The 21522-nt window shown below is 41.1% G+C and overlaps 1 protein-coding gene across 2 annotated transcripts in view; it reads right to left on the bottom strand.

Annotated features, from left to right (window-relative positions):
• The window catches only part of SYT1 (synaptotagmin 1), a 339802-nt gene that overhangs the window by 45493 nt on the left and 272787 nt on the right, over nucleotides 1–21522 (bottom strand). For both annotated transcript variants that reach the window (XM_035127518.3, XM_035127522.3), the window contains exon 8: nucleotides 5147–5264. In XM_035127518.3, coding sequence (XP_034983409.1) covers nucleotides 5147–5264 — 118 coding nt within the window. The remainder of the gene's footprint in view (nucleotides 1–5146; nucleotides 5265–21522) is intronic.

Here is a 21522-nt window from a genome sequence, read left to right as displayed (position 1 = left end):
TGCCTTCTCTCTAGGACCACTCTTAATACAGTACATCTGATTGTGGATACATTGCAGGAAAGCAATTAGAAATTGTTTGGTAAAGCTACTAGCGCTGCATTTTTTTTTTTAAATAGTACAGTTGAATATGTAGCCACCAGTGTGATGCTGTTTGCTTATTACTCATATAATTCCTTAATGAAACTCTAGCTTTGCTCATAATGCTTATTGGGATTTTCTTCCAGCAAGGTTGTTGGCAAGGTCAGACCACTTGCAGTATATTTCTCCTATTATATTAAATTCACGATGGCTGTCTTTTTAGGATTTTTTGTTTTGTTTTAATGAAGTTATTAAAATAGAAGGTCTTGCATAATTCATGAGCATTCACATCTTTTTAAAAGTTCTTCCTCTATAAACAATTTTTTTTTGCCTTCTTCTGCCAGCCTTTTTTGAATGTGAATAGTGTGTTTAAAATAGATTTCTAATTGCAGAAAACTGTAGTTTCATTTCAAATGCAACAAAATTTGATCACTCAGGAGAGCTTTCTTTGCTGTGCGGATAAGAAAGGGCGCAAAAATTTGATCACTTTCCCCTGACAAAATTAATAGAAGAAATGATAGGAAGATTAAGTCCTCTTGGAATCTGTTGGAGGCCCCACTTCTCTATTTGTTTTGGTTCTGTCCTTCACTTTCTTGCCTTGAATGATATGCAGCACACAGAAAAGTCAGGAAAGCAGAATCTGGGACGTAAATCTGAAGATTAGACAGACAATCTACATAGTCACTCTTCAAGGCATGAGAAGAGTAGGGCAGGTCTCTGGGAAAGTCAGAGCAAGTCCTCAAAGGATCAGGAAGGATGACAGATAGATCTGGACTATAATGAAGTTGTAATTTGAGAAGATCTACAACAGGATGAAGTTTCCAATTTCCACAATGTAGCTTTTGACTGGGTTGAAGAAATGGCTGTTCCTATCTCTGACCAGCTATCATCATGTGACACAGGGAGGACATAAATGATGCCTGTTTCCTAGAGGCCATGATTTGAGATCCTATGAAATTCCTATGGGCCTATGGAATCTTCGCACATACCGGTATTTAGTTACACATGAATATTTTGAACAAATGTTTGCTAGTTCCTACTCTGTCTGTAGCTGGCTGCTCTAGCAAACTCACTTCATCTTTCATATCAGACATAATGCACATTGACTGTTGGATTACATTAGCTAACTGGGTCCAGATGTTTAGGTTAATTAAAGATTAAACAGGTAATAATTAAAATTATTTATTTCCAAAGGGACACTTTTGCTTGTAGAGGTAATTTCACTGGCACTAGTAAATAGCTGTTTTCATCACTCAAGAAGCTAAGGTTGATTGGTTTTTCCTTTCACGGCAGGTCTATTTGGGTTTCTGCCTGATGTAATAATTAAACGTAAGATGTAAGATCTGAGCATTTTATGCTAAAATGGGTCAATCTGGATCTGTTGCAAAGACTCTAATGAGCACAATGACTGGTCTGTTGTCAACACCAGGTGAGTGCTATATAATATTAAATGCCTATAATTTGAGTTTAGTTAGTTATTAAGAAGAAAGAAAAAGAATAGCTGCAGTTTTTCCAACAATGACACCTAAACTGCAAGAATATCTAGACTTGGAAGTTTACGGAAAATATAACCTTCAAGTAATAAGAAGAAATCAGTAAGTTCAGTAGAACTGGGCTTGTAGTATTTTAAACAGCCTTTTGGCCAAGTCATCAAAAATACAGAGATGGTATTATTCCCTGTGGCTTCTTAGTTGTTGTAGCAACAACTTAGATGAACAAGGACTATCCAACGTAGACTGATTGTGTTGTAATGCAGCCCTCCCCAAGCTGGCACCCTCCAGATGTTTAGAACTGCAGCTTCCATCAAACCCAGTAAGCACAGGCTGTTCAAATTCCCTAGCAATATTGTCTATTTTTGTGAACTACAGGATGTTTGTGTGGCAAACCAACCCACCATGAACTTTGGTTTTGTACGATAAACAAGTCATGAATATAATCATATTTGCAAAATGTGTGTCATAAAAAACTGCTATCATATGATTCTCACCCAGAGATTTTTTTAATCAATTGCTGTCAGTTGTTTATTGCCCATTTTAAAATATTTTACAAATGTTGATTCCACTAATTTTGCAGATGAATGGGGTACCTTGGGCAATATGGGGAAAGACAGGCTCCCAATACTGACCAGTCAACAACTTCAAGAAATCCCGGCTAAAACGTTAACAACTCAAAATGTTGTATTAATCAGACTCTGTTCTAAGAAGGAATGAAAACTTGAGATTAGCTACAGCATGTGCTCAAGTGAAGCTCATTACATCTGCCTATGTTTTCAGAACAGAGGGTATTTCAGGTCCAACCCTACTTTACATTCAGCATATAAAGATGCAACAATGAATAAAGAGATCTCTTTGCAATCAGGAAGGGTTTTCTATGGAGATGTAGTCAGAATGCTTACGGTGGGTATTGTGTACTTATCTGCTGGGCTCATCCAAGTATCTTCCAGTACTTGGAAATAGGAGTTGAACATAGCAGCGGAGCATATGCCCGTGTTGCCGTGGGTGGGGTGCCCTCCCACACGCCACAGTTCAGGGTATGATAGGGGCAGGGAAGCTGCTGCTCGCTCTCCTCCTGCTCTCCGCAGCCGAGTTTCTCACTCTTATAGAGTTCTGTTTTAGTAAAGTCTATGTAGTATTATTTTATGAAAGTTGGTCTATTCTGAGTTCCTGAACCCTTTTAATTTTGACCACACTTTTCAGAGCAAGTGTCATCCACCACCGCTGTTCATCGATATTCCAGTGAATTATGGTTATTTGATAAGGCAGCTCCGTTTCCAACCATACTTTCACAGTCTCATATTTTTCCATTGTTTTTCCTTTTAATGAGGAATTTTTTAAAACATTCCACCTCCTCTACATGCATAAACAGCACTTTGCATTCCCCCCACTCAATAATGGGCTCCTCTGGTGACAGTAAGTGTTGCCAATTGTGTGGGAAACTGAATCCCCCACCTCCACACTGATGTACAATGTTTTCTGCTGGAAAATTGAAAAGCAATTTTGGTTTCAAGAGGAAAGGGGGAAAAATAGCAGTGGGAGAAGAATTATTGGGCTGATGACAAATTCTGCCATTCTTACTTCCACCCACCAAGCAATATCCATGAATATTTCAGAGATTGCAGTTGCCTCATGTGTATCTACTCAGATGACCTCCGAATTGGACTTTTTCAGAAAAAGTTTGTGATCTCTAAAAAGATACTGATGTGCAGCTGGGGGTAAGGATGGCTTTGAAAAGCAACTCAGGGGTACTACTAGGGAAGGCGGTAGATATGAAGTGAGTCCTTTTGTTCTAATATCCAAACTGGTAACTCGTGCATCTGCCATACAATGACATATTGTTCTACCCGGACACTGAGGTCCAGTGCTGAGGGCCTTCTGGTGGTTCCCTCACTGCGAGAAGCCAAGTTACAGGGAACCAGGCAGAGGGCCTTCTTGGTAGTGGCACCCACCCTGTGGAATGCACTCCCACCAGATGTCAAAGAAAACAACAACTATCAGACTTTTAGAAGGCATCTGAAGGCAGCCCTGTTTAGGGAAGCTTTTAATGTTTGATGGATTACTGTATTTTAATATTTTTTATGAAAGCCACCCAGAGTGGCTCGGGAAGCCCAGCCAGATGAGTGGGGTATAAATGTTGTTGTTGTTGTTGTTGTTGTTGTTGTTGTTGTTGTTGTTGTTGTTGTTGTTGTTGTTGTTATATGTTTCTTTTAAAAAGCAGAGGATGTGCACGTTCCCACTTCTGAAGCATGAAAAAGAGAGACAAACTCCCATGCTTCCACTATCCCCCCGATCCTGTGTCATATCTGAAAGCATCCTTAGGCACTTACCTGGAGAATTACACATGTATGGCCTGTGCTTCTGCTTCAGCAACTAATGGAAGGAATTTCCCCCTTCCCAATTATACCTCGGTCACTTTCTGCTAGATCACTTTGGGATAACACAGGACTTGATTAAAGGAGGAGGCAAGGAGGGTTTAATTGGTAGCACACAGGGCAGTTTAATTGGAGACCACAGGAAAGGAGTCCAATAGACCTGGAGCTACTCGCATTTCCAGAATCTCACCAAAAATGCATCTAAAAATTGCTTTCTCCATATGTATATATACTCCCACATTAGTACAAAGAGAACCTGAAGCTCCACAACAAGCCACAGAAACACTGAATGTCTCAAATACACTAGCACTATTCAATGCTAGTTCTCCCTATATATAAAAAGAGATAGAGATAGATAGATAGATAGATAGAGATATAGATAGATGAATAATATGCCCAGCTATGAAATTTGCAAGTGATTTCTGGGCATATATACATCTCTGCCACACAACCACCCCATACCATGTTAATTCTATGTGAGTTAAGCTTCCCGTGTTATATTTCCGCACATGAAGCAAATGTCAAGTGTACCTGTTAAGTACACAGTGCCTGAAACATGGAGAAACGATTCTCACTTTAGATTCTGGATCTTCCAGAGATTCAGCTTCTGCCTGGACAATATTATGTTGTCTGAAAAAAGCTATGTACTCGTTCAGCATAAGAAAAGATAGCTGTGCTTTTTTTTCATTTCTACAACTCTGGGTTTATCGCAGCAATGACTCTTAAGAATTTCTTTGCATTGTTTATCATTACTGACAACAAGTCATTAAAAGTTGTGATAGGGATAGGTGAGGGAATAGGTAATAAAGGCAGACAGGTGACCTGCATAGCCACCAATATTCAAAACCACGGCATGGATGCAGCTCCTGGTTTTACTGAGGCCACTTCCAGACTGTCACCATTCGCATACTGGGAAAGATTCATTCGCATACTGGGAAATCAAGTCGTCAAGTTTAGGGGACCTGATGCTGTTGTGCAGCAAACCTGCTTCAAAAGAGACTGGGCTTGATGCAGCGTCATATGACCTCCCCACAAACAAATCAGGATGAATGCTCAACAAGTGTGTCACCCGGAAGGCACCTCAATGTAAGTGTAATGCCTGCATATGAGCAACCATCTTCATTTTTTAATGGTGAGAAACTGTTACTGGACAGCAATGCTAGCACAGCCGCTGTGGTATGCTTCCTGCCATCAGCTTACCTGATAAACCGCCCACGTCCATCTTCTTCAGATTCTTTGCTTCTAAGATGACAACAGTCAGCTTGCCAGCAGTAGGCACATAGCGTAGAGAGAAGCAGATGTCACCTAGCTTCTCTTGCTGCAAGAAGGAGCAAAGAGAACTGTCATTTATATACCCTTTTAAAAAGTTTACGCCAGGAACATTGTTTCAAACCACAGCTTTTAATATTCGGTTTCAACTACTTCTTGCCAAGCTATTTAACAGCCAGAGAAAGGAAGACCAAAATTTTACTTGCTAAGAAATAGCAAGGAGCCATTTTTACACATGACCTTTTGCTTGCTTATGGAAAAAATGGAATGACTCACATATGCAAGCAACCTCGACCCCCTAGACTATAACATATGAATTGGCTCTGGTAACAAAGTTTTGTGACAAAATTTGACACCAGGCCTTTCACAGGTATCTTTTAACTCAATGGACACAATGCTGAGGACATTCGGTCCTATTAATCAAGGAGATTGAATTCTTTAACCTAAGACTGGATCCCATAAATTGTGATGGCACACAGGCGTGCTAATTATTTGTTCAGACCATTTGCTTCGTTTTTCAATTAGCTCAATAATATCATGGTAAAAAAAAAAGCCATACTGAAAGCCATAGATTAGTGCTTGACATTATTATGTTTTTCTTCACCCACTTTTCAATCATTTTAATCAGATAGGCTCCTTCAGAGTTGCAAACAGTCTTATTCTTCCCTACCCTTCACCAGCAGATCCCAGGTTACTACAATTTAAAATTAAGCATTAGAAGCAGCTAAACACCCTACAGACACAGGAACAGGGTGGTCCTGAAACATACTTCTCAGCATGTTTGGGTTTAATTATTTACTTGTGTTTGATCTTGTATTTTATCACAGTATTTTTCGCTCGCTCCATGACGCACTTAGTTTTTAGAGGAGGAAAACAGGAAAAAATATTCTGAATCAATGCCGCTGTCGGCAGCAGCGGCGGCGGAGGGAGGAGCAGCTCGCTTTCAGGCTGCTTTCCCCTCTCCCGCCCCATAGCTGCTGGCAGCAGCAGAGGGAGGAGCAGCCCGATTTTGGGCTGCTTGCCCCTCCGCTGCTGCTGGGAGCCATGGCTCCAGCAGCAGAGGCATCCCTTGGCTCGAGGGATCCTGCTGCAGTCCAGTGCCTTTGCTCCATAAGATGCACAGACATTTCCCCTTCCTTTTTAGGAGGGAAAAAGTGTGTCTTATGGAGTGAAAAATATGGTATGTGAACTGCCCTGCGATCTCTTGGTGAAGGGTGGTATAGAAACTTAATAATTAACATAAAAATATGTAAAAATCTAACAGACATCACAGGGAGGAAAATACAATAACAAATAAGGGTGGTTCCTTCACTGTTGGACTGACCCAAAAGAGACAATTCCTTTTGGTGTCTCCCCTTTGGGACTGGTCCACAAGTTTGGTCCTTTTCTAGGAACACTAACTGAAGCCAGGTGTTGCTTCTATTGCTGAATTTTAGACTGGATTTTACTGCAGATGAAAAGTTACCTCCTCAGCTGGTAAAGGCAGCTAGGAGCCAAAGGTTTGATGGCAACCAACCTGGTCAACATTACAGCATGCACATGTACGGTACTAATTCCATGGCAATTTCTTGCAGAAAAGGACAGATGTTAGCTTTCAAAATGGCAGGAGATGTACGGTGAATTTCAAATTTGTACCTTCCCAAATTGTGCCTGTAATGTTAGCTTACAGTTTGCTGCTGAAAATTATTGGAAAGCCTGTCAGCACAGATACTGGATTAGTTGTGGGGTGTGAGAGCTATCCGTGCACTATTAGTTTTGCTGTCAGAAAAACAGCGGACTGTGCTCATTCTCATAATGCATTGTGATAAAACAGACTAATTGCAAAGAGGCATTTTGCCTTTCGTATATTAAGCAGACAGCGGAAGTGTTTCTGGAAGAGACACAATGGTATCTACAAGATGTCATCAATGGTTGGAGGTGCTTAGTTTTATTCAGAACTCAACGTTTCACAGAAGACCCTATAGCTACAATCAGTGGTGCTGCACTGCTAAAGGCCTTCCTAAAAATAGTGCAGCTCCGTAGCACAGAGAAAGGTTGAGCTACAAATTACAGAAGCTTTGTATTAAATGCAAAGATGAATATAGCCAAGCTTGAAGATACAAGGAGAATGTAAGCAGAGGAACACATGCTGTTCAGTAATGATCATTAAGAATATTAGGCTGGCTGTCTTCTAAGATCTATGCACAATGCTAACCGGAGAATCAGGTTTCGCTAAACACTCTAATTAGGCATTTCAGGCTTCCCAGATCTTATTTGACAGGCAGCTCTCCTTATGGTGTTCAGTTGAATTCCACAGTTATTTTGAGGGATATGATAATAAACTTTGAAGAGAGCCTTCCATTTGCAGGGAAGACTATCAAAATCAAGGATAGCTGGAGCCTGTGTAAACATAAATACCCCTAATTTCTTAACCATAGTTAAGGGTTTACCAGCTGGTTGCTGAAGCACATATGCACCCTCACATAGCACCTTCATTCTGCCATGCCATTTTTGCCACACACTTAATAATAATAATAATAATAATAATAATAATAATAATAATAATATTTTTTGTACCCCAACCATCTGATTGGGTTGCCCCAGCCACTCTGGGTAGCTTTCAACACATATAAAAACATAATAAAATGTCACGTTTCAAAAAATTCCTGATACAGGGCTGCCATCATGTGTCTTCTGAAGGTTACTTACCTCCTTGACATTTAATGGGAGGGTGTTTCACAGGGTGGGTGCCACTACTGAGAAGGCCCTCTGCCTAGTTCCCTATAGCTTCACTTCTCACAGTGAGAAAACTGCCAGAAGGTGATACCTTAGTTTTACTTCAACCCTGATCTTTATCTCAATCACAATTAATAATACTAGCCAGACTTTGCTATGAAGCAGGATTTGGTTATTAAGTCAACCTTGGTTCACGGTAACCAGGTTAAGATTATCAGCTGAAATGGGCAACCTTTTGGCAGTCATAATGATAATGCATATCTTTTAGTGTAACTACAACACCCCACACTCCCATATTAATTCTCTCTGCTTTCCTTAGTTATGGCATTCTAATATCCGTCATCTGGGCAACCACTTTACTGTCTTGCATACAGCGTCCTTTAGGGCACAATTCCAACCCAGTATCTGGAGCACTCAAAGTACGTTTCACTCAATTCTACTGTATTTTATCAGCTAGCTTCAAAGAAGGTCTGAGTTCACACCAAGGGCGTACCCACCATGCGGCAAGTTAGGGCAGCTGCCCTACTCTAGAAGCAGGGCTGGTGGGCAGAGGCGGAGCACAGCCCGGCGGAGCGCGAGTTCGCCATTCCCGCCGCACCGCGCCGCACCCTCCCTCCAGCTCCCCGTCGCGCCCTCTGGCAAGGCCAAGCGCGGCGGGGAACCAGAGAGCGCGGCGCGGCGGGCAGGAACGCTGAACTCGCGCTCCGCTGGGCTGGGCTCCGCCTCCGCCCACCAGCCCTGCTGCTAGGGAGGGGCACAGCCCGGCGGAGCGCGAGTTCGCTGTTCCCGCCCACTTTGTGGCCCCCCCCTTCCGTGCCTTGGCCCCTCCCCTTGCCCCCCCCTAGTTTTGATCCTGGGTACGCCCATGGTTCACACTATAAAGCACCAGTAAGCTATCTGCGGACCACAGCTTGCAACCCTTTTCAAGTCAAAGGCAAAGCCCACACATACTGAAGTACACAATATCTATCATCTATTGATCCATCCATCCATTGATAGATAAGCAGATATTACCGGTAGTAGAAACCTGTCCTACGTCTTCCACAAATACATCCAGAATTTCAAAGATGTTCCTTTGGGATGCGTTATATCTTCTAGTTCTGAGTGCTAGAGTGTGACATGCTGTACTTAAAATGAAAGGGAAACCCCTAGCTAGAGGTGTAGTTTTGTAAGATAATTGCAAATCCCTGCCAGGCTAAGAGGTACAGTGGAGTGCCTCTGCTGAGGTGATTATCTCACAGAGGTGCTTTATTGTCATTACGTTTAGCTTTCAACTTTTTAATGTATAAATTAATTTCAGCCATTGCTCTGATCATTGGATGGAAACTTTCGGCTAGCATTAGAGCCATCCAACTGTGAGGTTCGTAGAGGTTAACCTCTTCTCTTCGAGCATTCAACTGCCAATCAGAAGGCTCCTTCTGCTCAAGCAGCTTGATAATTTCCTTACGCAAAGAGCTGCCGCCACTGAACAGAACCAAAATGAGTTCAAAGCTTTAATCGACAGCATAAGCACCATTTCCTGCTTTACAATAAAGGATAATTTAAAGCATCACTGAGCCAGAAACTGTCCTGCTCAAAAAAAGTGAAAAAGGCTCCAAGTGGCTTAACTTGAAATAATAATAATAATAAAACCTCACTTCCTAGTGATGTACATCCTAGTGATGTATTGAGCAAAGTTTAATGAAAAGAGATTGATATAATGCAGTATTCAACCATCTCTAGGAAATGTAGAATATTCTATATCAGGGATGTCCAACAGGTCGATAGTGATCTACTGGTCGATCCCTGTGAAGTTTTGGTTGATCGTGGTCGATCGCTGGCCTTCTTCTGGCCCTGCCCCCTCACCCCACCCCGCCCTCCATTGTTGGAGAACGGAAGATGGAGTTTACAAACCGAGGCTGTTCTTCCCCCAGCGATCCTTCGTTGAGTTGCTGTTTCTCTTTGACCCGAAATAAAGTAAAAAAGCTCAACAACTTGGACCTGAACCCCAATAAAATGGGGGTAGATCACTGCCAGTTTTTAATCCTGTGAGTAGATCGCAGTCTCTTGGAAGTTGGCCACCCCTGTTCTATATGTTTTGATAAAACAAAACAAAAGGTGACTATGATGATGAAGGAGAGTGCATTCCTTCGGTCCCTAGGAGGGGATTTTTTGTGTGTGAAGTCCCTCTTGATTGGTGGAGAGTGAGAGAGGTCTATCGGAAGTGGAGGAGTTCTGTCCACAGAGGCAAGCACAAAATAAGGACTGAGGAAGGTTTTGGATCCCAAAGAACCAAGGCCTGCCCATTTTCTTTGTAGCATGCCCTTGTACCTGGGGGAGGGGGAAGCAGAAATGTCCCCCCCCCCCAAAGAGGAAAAAATGGAGAAACACCCACTCATACAGTCACACCTTTCACCCTGCTGGCGATTGTCCCTCACCCACATGCTTTGGATTGCTCTGTTAAATAGTGTTGTTGTTAAAAAACAACGACTTCTGTTATGGTTGAATGAGAGGAGCATAACCCTAAATAGTAAGTTACCTATGAAGAAAGATCACAAACTATATTTATTTTTGAAGAGTCTAAAGGAAGCCCTCCCTTGGGATTTAACCTTTGCATACTTACCTGAGTGTAAGGATGGGGGGGGGGAGAGAATGCCATTCAGTCCACATTTTAATGTGAAAACACCTAATATGGATTTTCTGAACCGTTATGTGAAAATAACGTACAACTGCTTGCAAAAAGCAAAATACAGACAAAATGGAGACGTGTATGAAAATGGTTATGGCTATGTGGAATTTTGAAAGTGATAATAATTGCAAATGGATGTGGAAAGGGGGCAAAACAAACTTAAATAAAGAGACTGAGATTCACAGATGTATGCATTTCTATCTGGGAGTAAGTGCCACTGAAAACAATGACACTTACTTCTGAGTAGGCATGTACAGAATTGCACTGTCCTTACCTAGATTCATACTACTAACAGGTCTGAAAATGACCCAAAGGAGTTTTTTATATTTTGTATTATAGACAGCATCTGTCTGGTCTAACAAGCAGAAAATCGAACTACTGTAATTGGTAATAATGGAAAAAGCAGCTGCTATGGTTGCTGCTAAAGTTTGTTGTATAGTAGGCAGAATATAGGAGGCAGGCAGTTTTGCTACTCTATGGCTTGGCTTCTTAATGGTTTTTGAAAATAATTATCCTTTTGTGAATCTTTGTACTTTTGTCCATTTACTGTATTTCTTTTTCCCAATTTGAACTATAAAATGGTGATTTTCTTGAGTCAAAATGAGAGTATCCTTAAACATTTTTAAGAAAAAAAGCACTGTGTGCAGGAATTAAATATCTTGCATTTGAACATGTTTTATACATACTCCAGTTACAAAGCTTTTATACTGAAACCAATGATAAAATGACAAGGTTTATAACATGTTTTTTAAAAGATCTCTCTCTCTCTCTCTCTCACTCACTCACTCACTCACACACAGTGTTTGGCCACTAATGACTTTGTGCTGAAACATATCTGGTTGATTCACTTAAGAAACACTCACTTTTAACTGGAATTTGGAACATAAGCAGAAAATAGGAGTTGCATTCTTAATATTTATAGTATGTATGGATTTTTTTTAAAAAAGAAATGTTTGTATAACCTACAATTGAGTGTTTTATCTTAACTCAGTTTTTCTGGAGTTGCACTCTGTTAGAGAAAGGAACCTTTCTTTCTTTCTTTCTTTCTTTCTTTCTTTCTTTCTTTCTTTCTTTCTTTCTTTCTTTGGTTATAGACCATAAAACAACAGCCAATGTTTTACAAAAATGGACCTGAACATTCTATTTCTACCAACTGGAAAGAAAGTAATTATAAACAGATGAACAGATGGAATTTTGGTCCAATAAAGACCTGCTATTAAATCTGATCATTTTTGGAAATTTGGATAGTCAAGGGCGGGTTTCAGGCACTGATGAAGATGTTAAGATAATGCCTAAGTTCTGGAGACAACCAACAAAGATAATTTAGGATACCCATTCCCTACGGATCATGTCAGTAATACATCTTGGTTATTGGGGGAGATATGTCGGGAAAATAGATGTGGAAATAGCTGCTAATTAAATTATGGAAACAAAAATAGAATCCTGACTCTATTTAAACCTTTAAATGTGCCATCCATAGATGATGGAGCAGTACATAGTCGGCAAATTTCTAAAATGCCATGGTTACAAATTTAGTAGGACTCAGAGAAAGAAGGCAAGAAAATTATTCTTTCTATGACAATTAAAGAAGTTTATTTACTTCTGGAATGTAACATAAGGGCATAATGATGATACAGATCCATTAATGCCTCTGTAAAGGAATTAAGACTACTTGGCTCATTAATTACGGTCCTGGCACAAAGACTTGTGGATTACTCCAGCAACTGTAGGGTAGCTAGGGTAATTGAAGATCATTATCACTATTCATGTTTCTAAAGCAAAATACCATATCATGTATGTATCCTATACATATGCGGGGTGGGGGGTGGGGGAGAATCTTAAAAATAATTATATAATCCAGTGGTCGTTTATGCATGTGTCCCTCTACTGAATCTTAACAGGAATGCGGTCAACTGATCATGACCAATTTTATAACCGTGGCTATCACTTTTTCAAGGAAATATCTATTCCTTTCCATGATAAGCTGGTCATTCCTCATCACATTTGTGTCAGTGTCATCAAGACAACTATGGAGCACCATGCTCCAGAGTTGCTCAAACATCAGTCAGACCGTGAGGGACCAGGCAACTGAGGCAGCTGACTGTATTCACATGAATTGTGCCAATTAACCTCCTACAGAGAGCAGATTGATCATTCTGACCATAATATTCTGTGTGAGTCATCCTTTACTAGCCTTGTCCTTCTAGTATTTATAACGATATTTTAACCATTTCTAGAAAGAGCTTCCGTCAAAGAGAAAAACAAAAAAAGATTAATGGGGGGATAAATGCCATCATTACGGACTGAACATGCCACTTCACGGCCAACAGTTTCAAAGTGATTACAATCAGCTGCCTCTTGCAGAAACTAAGGTGAAAGGTACTTAAGTTTCCATCTCAAGCACCTTTTGTGAATGAAGGTGCACTTTCACTTCCAAACAGGAGGCCAAGATTTGGAAATTAGATTGCCTATGGCTTAAATTAGGAGCTAAATATATTTATCTCCTAAGTAACAAAAATCTTATTTCTAAATAAGTAAATAATAATAATAATAAGCGAATAAGGAACTTGAGCTCGCACTGCAAAATAATGACGGGATAGTGTTTTTTTAAATCTCCCCCGCACATCCTCTACCAAATAGATGCATTCTTATATCCAGTCATTCACTATGCTTTAATGATTGCATCTTATTCCATTCTAGCACTTGGCTTCTTCCAAGACCCTGCCCGATCACATTTCTACATGTCATTCACGTTTATGCAAGCCACTGTGCAAAGCGCAATTAATTTAACTCAGAATGGCACATTAATATTATTACTTTTGACAGCAGGGAAAACTTATTAACTATAACACGTTGCAAGGCTCTTCTCTCTGCGAGAACAGTTTTTTAAGTGCAACACCGAGAGCAAATGGAATACATTCACAGGATGTTCTTTTTGGATTACTAGGCATTATAAAAAGTCAAACACCAAAGCCTTCCCATAATTATGGCACAATTATGTAGCTATTGTAGCTGGTCTAAAGATAATCTTCATCCTATTGTATCGGGCCAAGGCAAGCAATAATAGCTTGCCCTTGCTTGATCTTTAAAAACCTTCCAATAGTAGAGCCATGTACGCATTTAAAGTTCAGTTAATGCATTTCACATTATCAAGAGATTGTCTCGGAATCTGAAAGTGATTGTTGCCACAGATTGAAAACTACACACTGCAGATCTGATAATGCACAGGCTAAAATCACAGGCTCAAGGTAATAAATCTTTTGTAGCTGAACCAGTAGAGTAAAGGTTTCCTTCCAACATGGCTACTAATCTATATAATGCCACATTACAGAGAAAAGTAAGAAAAGGGATCCTTCTTCTGAACCCCTTGGCTAAATTACATTCATTCTTTCACCCAGTAGATGATTGTCTGCAGGATTTGGTTTGGCAAAGTTGGTCTGTTGCAGAGATAGGGTACCTGAGGCCTGGAGGCCAAATGCAGACCCCTCAAGGCCTTTCTGTCCAACCCTTAGAAAACTCCCTGGGCCACTGCTCCCCCCTCCCCAGGCTACAGTCTTCACTGGCCTTGCCACATACCCTTCTCAAGTGCCTTGATAATGTGTTTCGTTGACTTCCCGGCATGGGCTTTTGCCTGGTTGGAATGTAGCCTACTGTACAAAGGTAAGAGTCACATCCATTGCTCTGCCCAACTTTTGCCTCTGGCTCCACCAATACTGGCATGATTCCCCCCCCCAAAAAGTTGCCTACAAAGGAATGTGGCCCTGAGCTATCCCCCCCTGATCTATTGCATAGAGAGAATAGTGAACAACCTGAGAATGTTAAATGAACTAATTTAATTGCTAACATTCTCTGTAAGGATACAGAGTGTGCTGTCAACGAACACATTTCTGGCCGGTTGGTGCTCAAACACACATGCATGAATGAGTATGGTCCAGTTTCCTGTGTTGTTAGGAAAGTGAGGAATGCATATATACTAGAACTGAAAAACAGAAGCAAGCTGCTAGAATTCAGTAATGCTGGAATTAGGCATCCTGACATAATGCATCAGTGATGAAGAGCACTGTGTGACAACCTCCCCCAGCGGCTGTCCTGGTGACTACAACCCACATCATTCCTGACCACTGGCCATATTGGCTGGGGATGATGGGAGCTGCTGTCCAACAACATCTGGATGACACAAGGTTGAGGAAGGCTGGTGTAGGATATAAGCTACACATACAGCAGGGTAGGGATAGGTTGGGACTCCAAATCCCATCAGCTCCAGCAGGCAAGGCCAATTGTCAGGGATGATGGGAGTTGCATTCCAGCAACATATGAAGGGCCATGGGTTCCCGATTCCTGCAGCAGGGCTTCCCTGCTGATTCTTGCACTGTTTTTGATGCCGGTTAAAACAATTTTTGTTTAGGCAATCCTACCAAGACCTGGAATTCCATTCTGTATCCTTGTTTTTAAAAATGCTGATTTTGCCTGTATTTTACCATATTATGTCTACTGTTCTAAAATATGTTTTTATTTTTAAAAACTATTTTAAAATGAATATTTTGTGGGCTTTTCTCTAAACTGCCTTTTTTCCTATAAAAAAGTGGCCTACAAATCTTGCTACCAGTAAATAAATAACTAAATTCCTTCCCTGCTTCTCCCTAGGAGGGCAGTTAAAAACTTTCCGAGTAACCATGCTTTTTATGCCCTCCTAGCTACTTGGGCTGCTGAGAATTTTACGGTTTCGTTTCTTCCATTAATATTTCATAGTGTTCTTCTGTACTGCTCTGATACCCTTTGGGGAAGAGGAAGAGGATATAAATAATTTTAAATAGATAATTAATATACCCTGTCCCGAATGGTTTGCAGGAATAGCTACCACAAACGGGAAACTAATTCATTTAGTAATCAGAACTTTGGAGCAGTTTTGGAACAGAAGCAGAAACAGTCCTATGGGCATCCATCATTTTTTCTCCCACTGTCACTGCAACACCCCGAGGACTTCCTTATCTTCCTACCATGGGAAGATGCATGAGGTGTACCCAGATACATGAGGCAGTAACGCATACGCCTTTAGAGGAGCCACATAAATTATTCTGCTTTAAGGCGTTTGAGTGGAGGAAAGGAAGGCAGATGTGCCATTCATTTGCACAACCAGATGTTCATCCTGTAACATCTTCAGATGAGACAAAAGGAAAGCTCCACACCAGGAAATAATTGGCACAATAGGAAATTAGAATAATAATGTTACATATACAAGACGTACACTGAAGTGGCACAGCAATATTAATAAGCTGCATTGATGCTGTGAGACTGGAATCCCTGCTCTCTGCTCTCATCTCTCTACTTCCCTTCTTCCCAATTTCCCTCCTTGTCTCTTTCTCCTCCTGCACCCTCCTCAACCTTTTTATCCTTCAACTCCCATCTGACTTATTAGTCACTTTGAAAGCACTTCTAGACCACAAATCTCTTTTTTTAAAGGTGGGGTGGTGAACCTCCAGCCTTCCCATTTGGCCTGCGAGACTCTTTCAGTCAACCAAAACCCACCTGCAGAGGTAGGTGAAGGTGTGGCTGGGCTGAAAGGGGGTTTCAAAGTGCACCAGCTGATCAGCAGTGGCTGCAGAGTCCTGCGCAAAGCCCTGTGCATTGGACTTTGCAAGTGTTAAGATCGGATGTTCAATGGGGTTTCCAAAGCCCCAGACACCCAAAGCAGTTTGCAACAGGAAGGGAGCATTCAGATGTGGGAGTTGTTCCATTAACTTTTCCTGTTATAATGCTGGCGCTTCTGTCTTGGTTTCTAACATTCCTTTCATATTGCATTTCCTGTTGTGCTATTGAACCGTGGCCTTTTGGTTGAGATACCACCATGTTCTACTAAATTTCATTCACACCAAGGGGCATAGTGTGACAGAGCCAACTCTCACATACTGTAGCTCCTTCCTTCCTCAAATTGTCAGCCAGAGTCACACATACATGCCTCCATATTTCCATGCTATCTACTAAAAAAAACACATACACACATTTTCTTTTCCATGATCTTCACCCATACACAGTCTCTCTCCACTTGAATATTTACCCATACACATCCATTCTTTTCCCAGAACTTAATCGATACAGATATGTGCACCCTCTCTCTCCAAAGATGTGTATATATGAGCATATGTGTGCATGTACACATGCATGTTCTGTCTCATACATACACATGCACACATACACACAGGGTCTTCATAGCGGGCTGCTAAATATTTTATTCTCATTACCAGACTAATCATACATTGTTTCAAGTAGTCTACAAATTGGAGGTTAAAACATTTGGGCATCATTGACCAAAAAAAATGGTTTAACTTAGGGAAAATTTGCAAGGAGGTTGTAAAAATGCAGTGAAAGTACATAAAGATTTTCAAGCCTTCCTCATAATATTGAAACTTGGGATCACCCAAATAAAGCTGACTGGAAGGAGAAACTCACATCTTCAATGGGTGGCAATAACTACTAACTTAGCTAATGGACCAATTAATGGTGGAGTACCTAATAAAGGTTATATAAGAAACTTCTAAATATAAACCTCTAAACATACCAGAGGAGAAAACCTTAGGATAGTCCATTGATTTCAGATTCTTCTTATGAGCTTCCAAAGCCATCTGCCTACCCATGTTGGAAACAGAACCCTGGATATACTTTGATTTGATCTGGCAAAGCCTTTCATAGGTTCTTATGAAGCAATGTGTCTTTTTTATTACTCAACCATCTTGGATAAATTATGACTGAAAAACTGTCTTCTCATTATAAAGTGCACATTCTCAATTCACTGAGGGGTATTCACTATTAAGTATTTCCTTAGCACCATACAGCTTGTCTAAGGCTGTTAAAGCAATTTACAATGGGAATCCAATTGCTACCCTTTTCATTACTGTGCTTTGTGCAAGACGTTCATTTCTTTTTGTTTAATAAATACGTTCTGTCTATCATAGCTACGATACAAAGTGCTTTAAATGTCAGTTCAGCAAGTAGTTAAACTAAAGTGAAAATACAACAAGATCTGAAAAGAGGCTAAGTGGTTACTATGGTAATCTGACATGGTCTAAATTGGCATTTAAAAACTGGCAGGAGGAATGCAAAGAAAATGACTAAGCTTTCTTTTTTCTCAGGCTGCTCCTCCCAACTATTTGTCTATAACCTTTTCAGAAATGCATATTTCCCCCTTCATTGCTTTTTGGCATCATCCAGGGAGAAATTCTCCTGCACAAGGCCCAGAAGACTAAATTTCTTGCTGGATCATTCACTTCAAAATAAAAAAGTTTGCAACAAATCGAGGGCCTGTGTGATTGTTTAATTTTTGTACAGCACTTAAGTATAATAAAATAATAATAATGAGGAACTTTGTGATGGTAAAAGTCAAATGTGGCTTTCCCAGCCACTCTACCTGGCTCATGAAATTCTCCCCCAAGACCCAACCCTTTGTTGGCCCAAGTGTTTTTGATAGGCAAGAATGAGTTCTTGAACTCTGCTAATGTTTATTCCTTGTCACGGTGGAGAATACAAAGGGGTGTATGAGTGTCAGAAGAACATTTATTGTTGTTTAGTCATTTAGTCGTGTCTGACTCTTCGTGACCCCATGGACCAGAGCATGCCAGGCACTCCTGTCTTCTACTGCCTCCCACAGTTTGGTCAGACTCATGTTGGTAGCTTCAAGAACACTGTCCAATCGACTTCCGGTCTACCGCTCGGAGCGAGAGGGCGCAGAGAGCCAGCGGAGTGGCAGTCGCGGGAGCCATTTTGGGCACCATCGTTACCTCCGTGAAGCGAAGCTCCGAGCCTTCTGCCCGTAAGCGGTGGATTCTTCCTGGAAAAAAGTCATGATTTGGACGAATAAGTCGAAATTAATTAATTTGGAATAAGAATTCGGCATTGGGAGGTGGAGAAAAAAGGAAATCAGCCCCCCCCCCACTGAGTGTTAAATAACGCGGTAAGCTTGGAAAACTTAGAAATACTGCAAAAGAACTTTTTCCTGATGCAGAGTAAAGGGAAAAGTAAGCTGTGAATTCATCTCTGCAAAAGACTGAGATTTATCATGAGAAAAAAGCCCTGTGAACCTGGAGTTGGGTCAAAGGAAGGATCAGTCAGTCTGCTGAGTGACGTCACAATGCAATGGAATGTGTCTGGCTGAGTGTGAGAGACTGAGAGCTGTAAACAGATAAAGAGGATTTGTTTTGCTTTAAGGCTGCTCAGTACTGACTTTGTGGAAAAAAAGAAGTGAAATGAGAGATTCTGACCAAGTGGGACTAGAACTTTGAATTTTCTTCAATATTGGATAAAAATAACAATTCCACTGCCTGTCTGCAACAAATATGGAGGAGGACTCCGGCAGAGGACTGGGAGAGAAGGTTCTGGAGAACAGAGAGGAAGACACACAATGAGATTTAATATTGACAACAATTGTGGAACTGACAAAGGAAGTGAGCATCTCCAAACTTGATGTATGTCTCTTGAGAGATGAGACTGTGGAAGTATTTGTTCCAGACTTTGAAACAGAGGAACTAATTGAAATTAAAAAGCAAGAGAAGGGAGAAGAAAAAAGATCGGAGGAGCAGGACTGTGTTGGTGTGTCTCATGTAAAAAACCCAGAAGAGGAGAAAGGCAACATTGAAGGACGATATGCTGAACCAATGGACTTAATTTGTGAGAATAATACTGTTCCACCGGTGGGAGGGGTGGAACAGGGAGGAAAACTAGGAGAAAACACTGTTTCACTGGTGAGAGAGGTGAAACAGGGTAGGGGGGGAGTACAAAAGCACCCCAAAAAAGAGAATAGAAAAACCAATACCCCGGTGAGAGAGGGGAAGAAGCAAACAGGTGGGGTGCAGAAAAAGGATAACAATGAGCAAAGACATAAAGTGATGGGACTACTGAAGAGGAGGGCAAGAGTTCGGCAAAAGTTGGATTGGGACAGACTAGGGGTGGGTTGAGGGAGTTTTGGATTATTTGGTATTGTTTGATATAACATGGTCTGACCTCGGAATGTATTAAGGATTGTATTAAGGATCTGGCTGATGCATCTGGAGACACTGACTTCAGGGAAAGGGGGGTGGGAACTTGTTGTGAGGGTGGGAATAAATGGGTTAAAAAATTGGACGTTAAGTTTAAACATTTTTGGGTAAGGGATAGAGATTAGTAGTTGGATAATAGCAAGAGAGAGAGGATGTCAGCAACAAAGAAGTTAAAGTATAAAAAGAATGGTTAAAAACAATGAAGAAGTCAAAATTTAGAAAAAAGAATGTGATGTTAGATCTGGGAACTGCGAGAATTATTTTAATAACTAGAACTCAAGAAGGGGAAATGGGGAAGTCAGAAAGGATTAGTTTAGAAGCTTTAGAATGGTGTCATTATATTTCTATTTTTCTTTTTACTGTTGTTTTTTCTTTTTCAGTCTTTTTTATTCTTAATTGTTCTTGAAATGTGAAGAATTTGGGGGAATAAGAATGGACAAATTGGTTATGTATTCTTTTTTCTTTTTCTGTATTTCTTGATAAAATCCAATAAAAATTATTTTTTTTAAAAAAGACCACTGTCCAATCATCTCATCCTCTGTCATCCCCTTCTCCTTGTGCCCTCAATCTTTCTCAACATCAGGGTCTTTTCCAGGGAGTCTTCTCTTCTCATAGGTGGCCAAAGTATTGGAGCCTCAGCTTCACGATCTGTCCTTCCAGTGAGCACTCAGGGCTGATTTCCTTCAGAATGGATAGGTTTGATCTTCTCGCAGTCCATGGGACTCTCAAGAGTCTCCTCCAGCACCATAATTCAAAAGCATCAATTCTTCGGCGATCAGCCTTCTTTATGTTCCAGCTCTCACTTCCATACATCACTACTGGGAAAGCCATAGCTTTAACTATACGGACCTTTGTAGGCAAGGTGATGTCTCTGCTTTTTTAAGATGCTGTCTAGGTTTGTCATTGCTTTTCTCCCAAGAATTTCGGGACTGCTGTCACCATCTGCAGTGATCATGGAACCATTTCCATTTCTTCTCCATTTCACTGCCTCCATTTCTTCCCCTTCTATTTGCCAGGAGGTGATGGGACCAGTGGCCATGATCTTAGTGTTTTTTTTTTTATGTTAAGCTTCAGACCATATTTTGCACTCTCCTCTTTCACCCTCATTAAAAGGTTCTTTAATTCCTCCTCACTTTCTGCCATCAAGGTTGTGTCATCAGCATATCAGAAGAACATATCAGTCAGTAATCACACAGTTCAAAGTTGGATTTAACTCTTCACTCGCTAAAACACAGGCTTGGTTTCTGCTGGCAAGAGCTGTTCAATAGTGGAATGGTCTTTCCTTGGACGATGGTGGACTCTCCTTCTACTTGGAGGCTTTCAAGCAGAGGCTGGATAGCCATCTGTCATGGATGCTTTAGTTGATATTCTTGCATTTTAGGGTGTTGGACTAGATGACCCTTGGTGTCCCTGTGGCTCTTCAGAACCTGTGGCTCTTCAGATGTTGCTGAACTAAAATCCCCATCCACCCCAACAAGCATGATTGATAGCCAAGGATGATGGGAGCTGTAGTTGAAGAATATCTGGAGAGTCACAGGTTTATCACACCTGCTGTGAAAGCAAGTGCTAGTGTGTTGTTTAGTCGTTTAGTCGTGTCCGACTCTTCATGACCCCATGGACCATAGCACACCAGGCACTCCTGTCTTCCACTGCCTCCCGCAGTTTGGTCAAACTCATGTTCGTAGCTTCGAGAACACTGTCCAACCATCTTTTCCTCTGTCGTCCCCTTCTCCTAGTGCCCTCAATCTTTCCCAACATCAGGGTCTTTTCCAAAGATTCCTCTCTTCTCATGAGGTGGCCAAAGTATTGGAGCCTCAGCTTCACGATCTGTCCTTCCAGGGAGCACTCAGGGCTGATTTCCTTAAGAATGGATAGGTTTGATCTTCTTGCAGTCCATG

This window comes from Zootoca vivipara, chromosome 9 (genome assembly GCF_965207765.1).
Source record: "Zootoca vivipara chromosome 9, rZooViv2.hap1.1, whole genome shotgun sequence".
NCBI classification, from domain to species: domain Eukaryota; kingdom Metazoa; phylum Chordata; class Lepidosauria; order Squamata; family Lacertidae; genus Zootoca; species Zootoca vivipara.
This window is presented reverse-complemented; position numbering and strand designations above follow the sequence as displayed.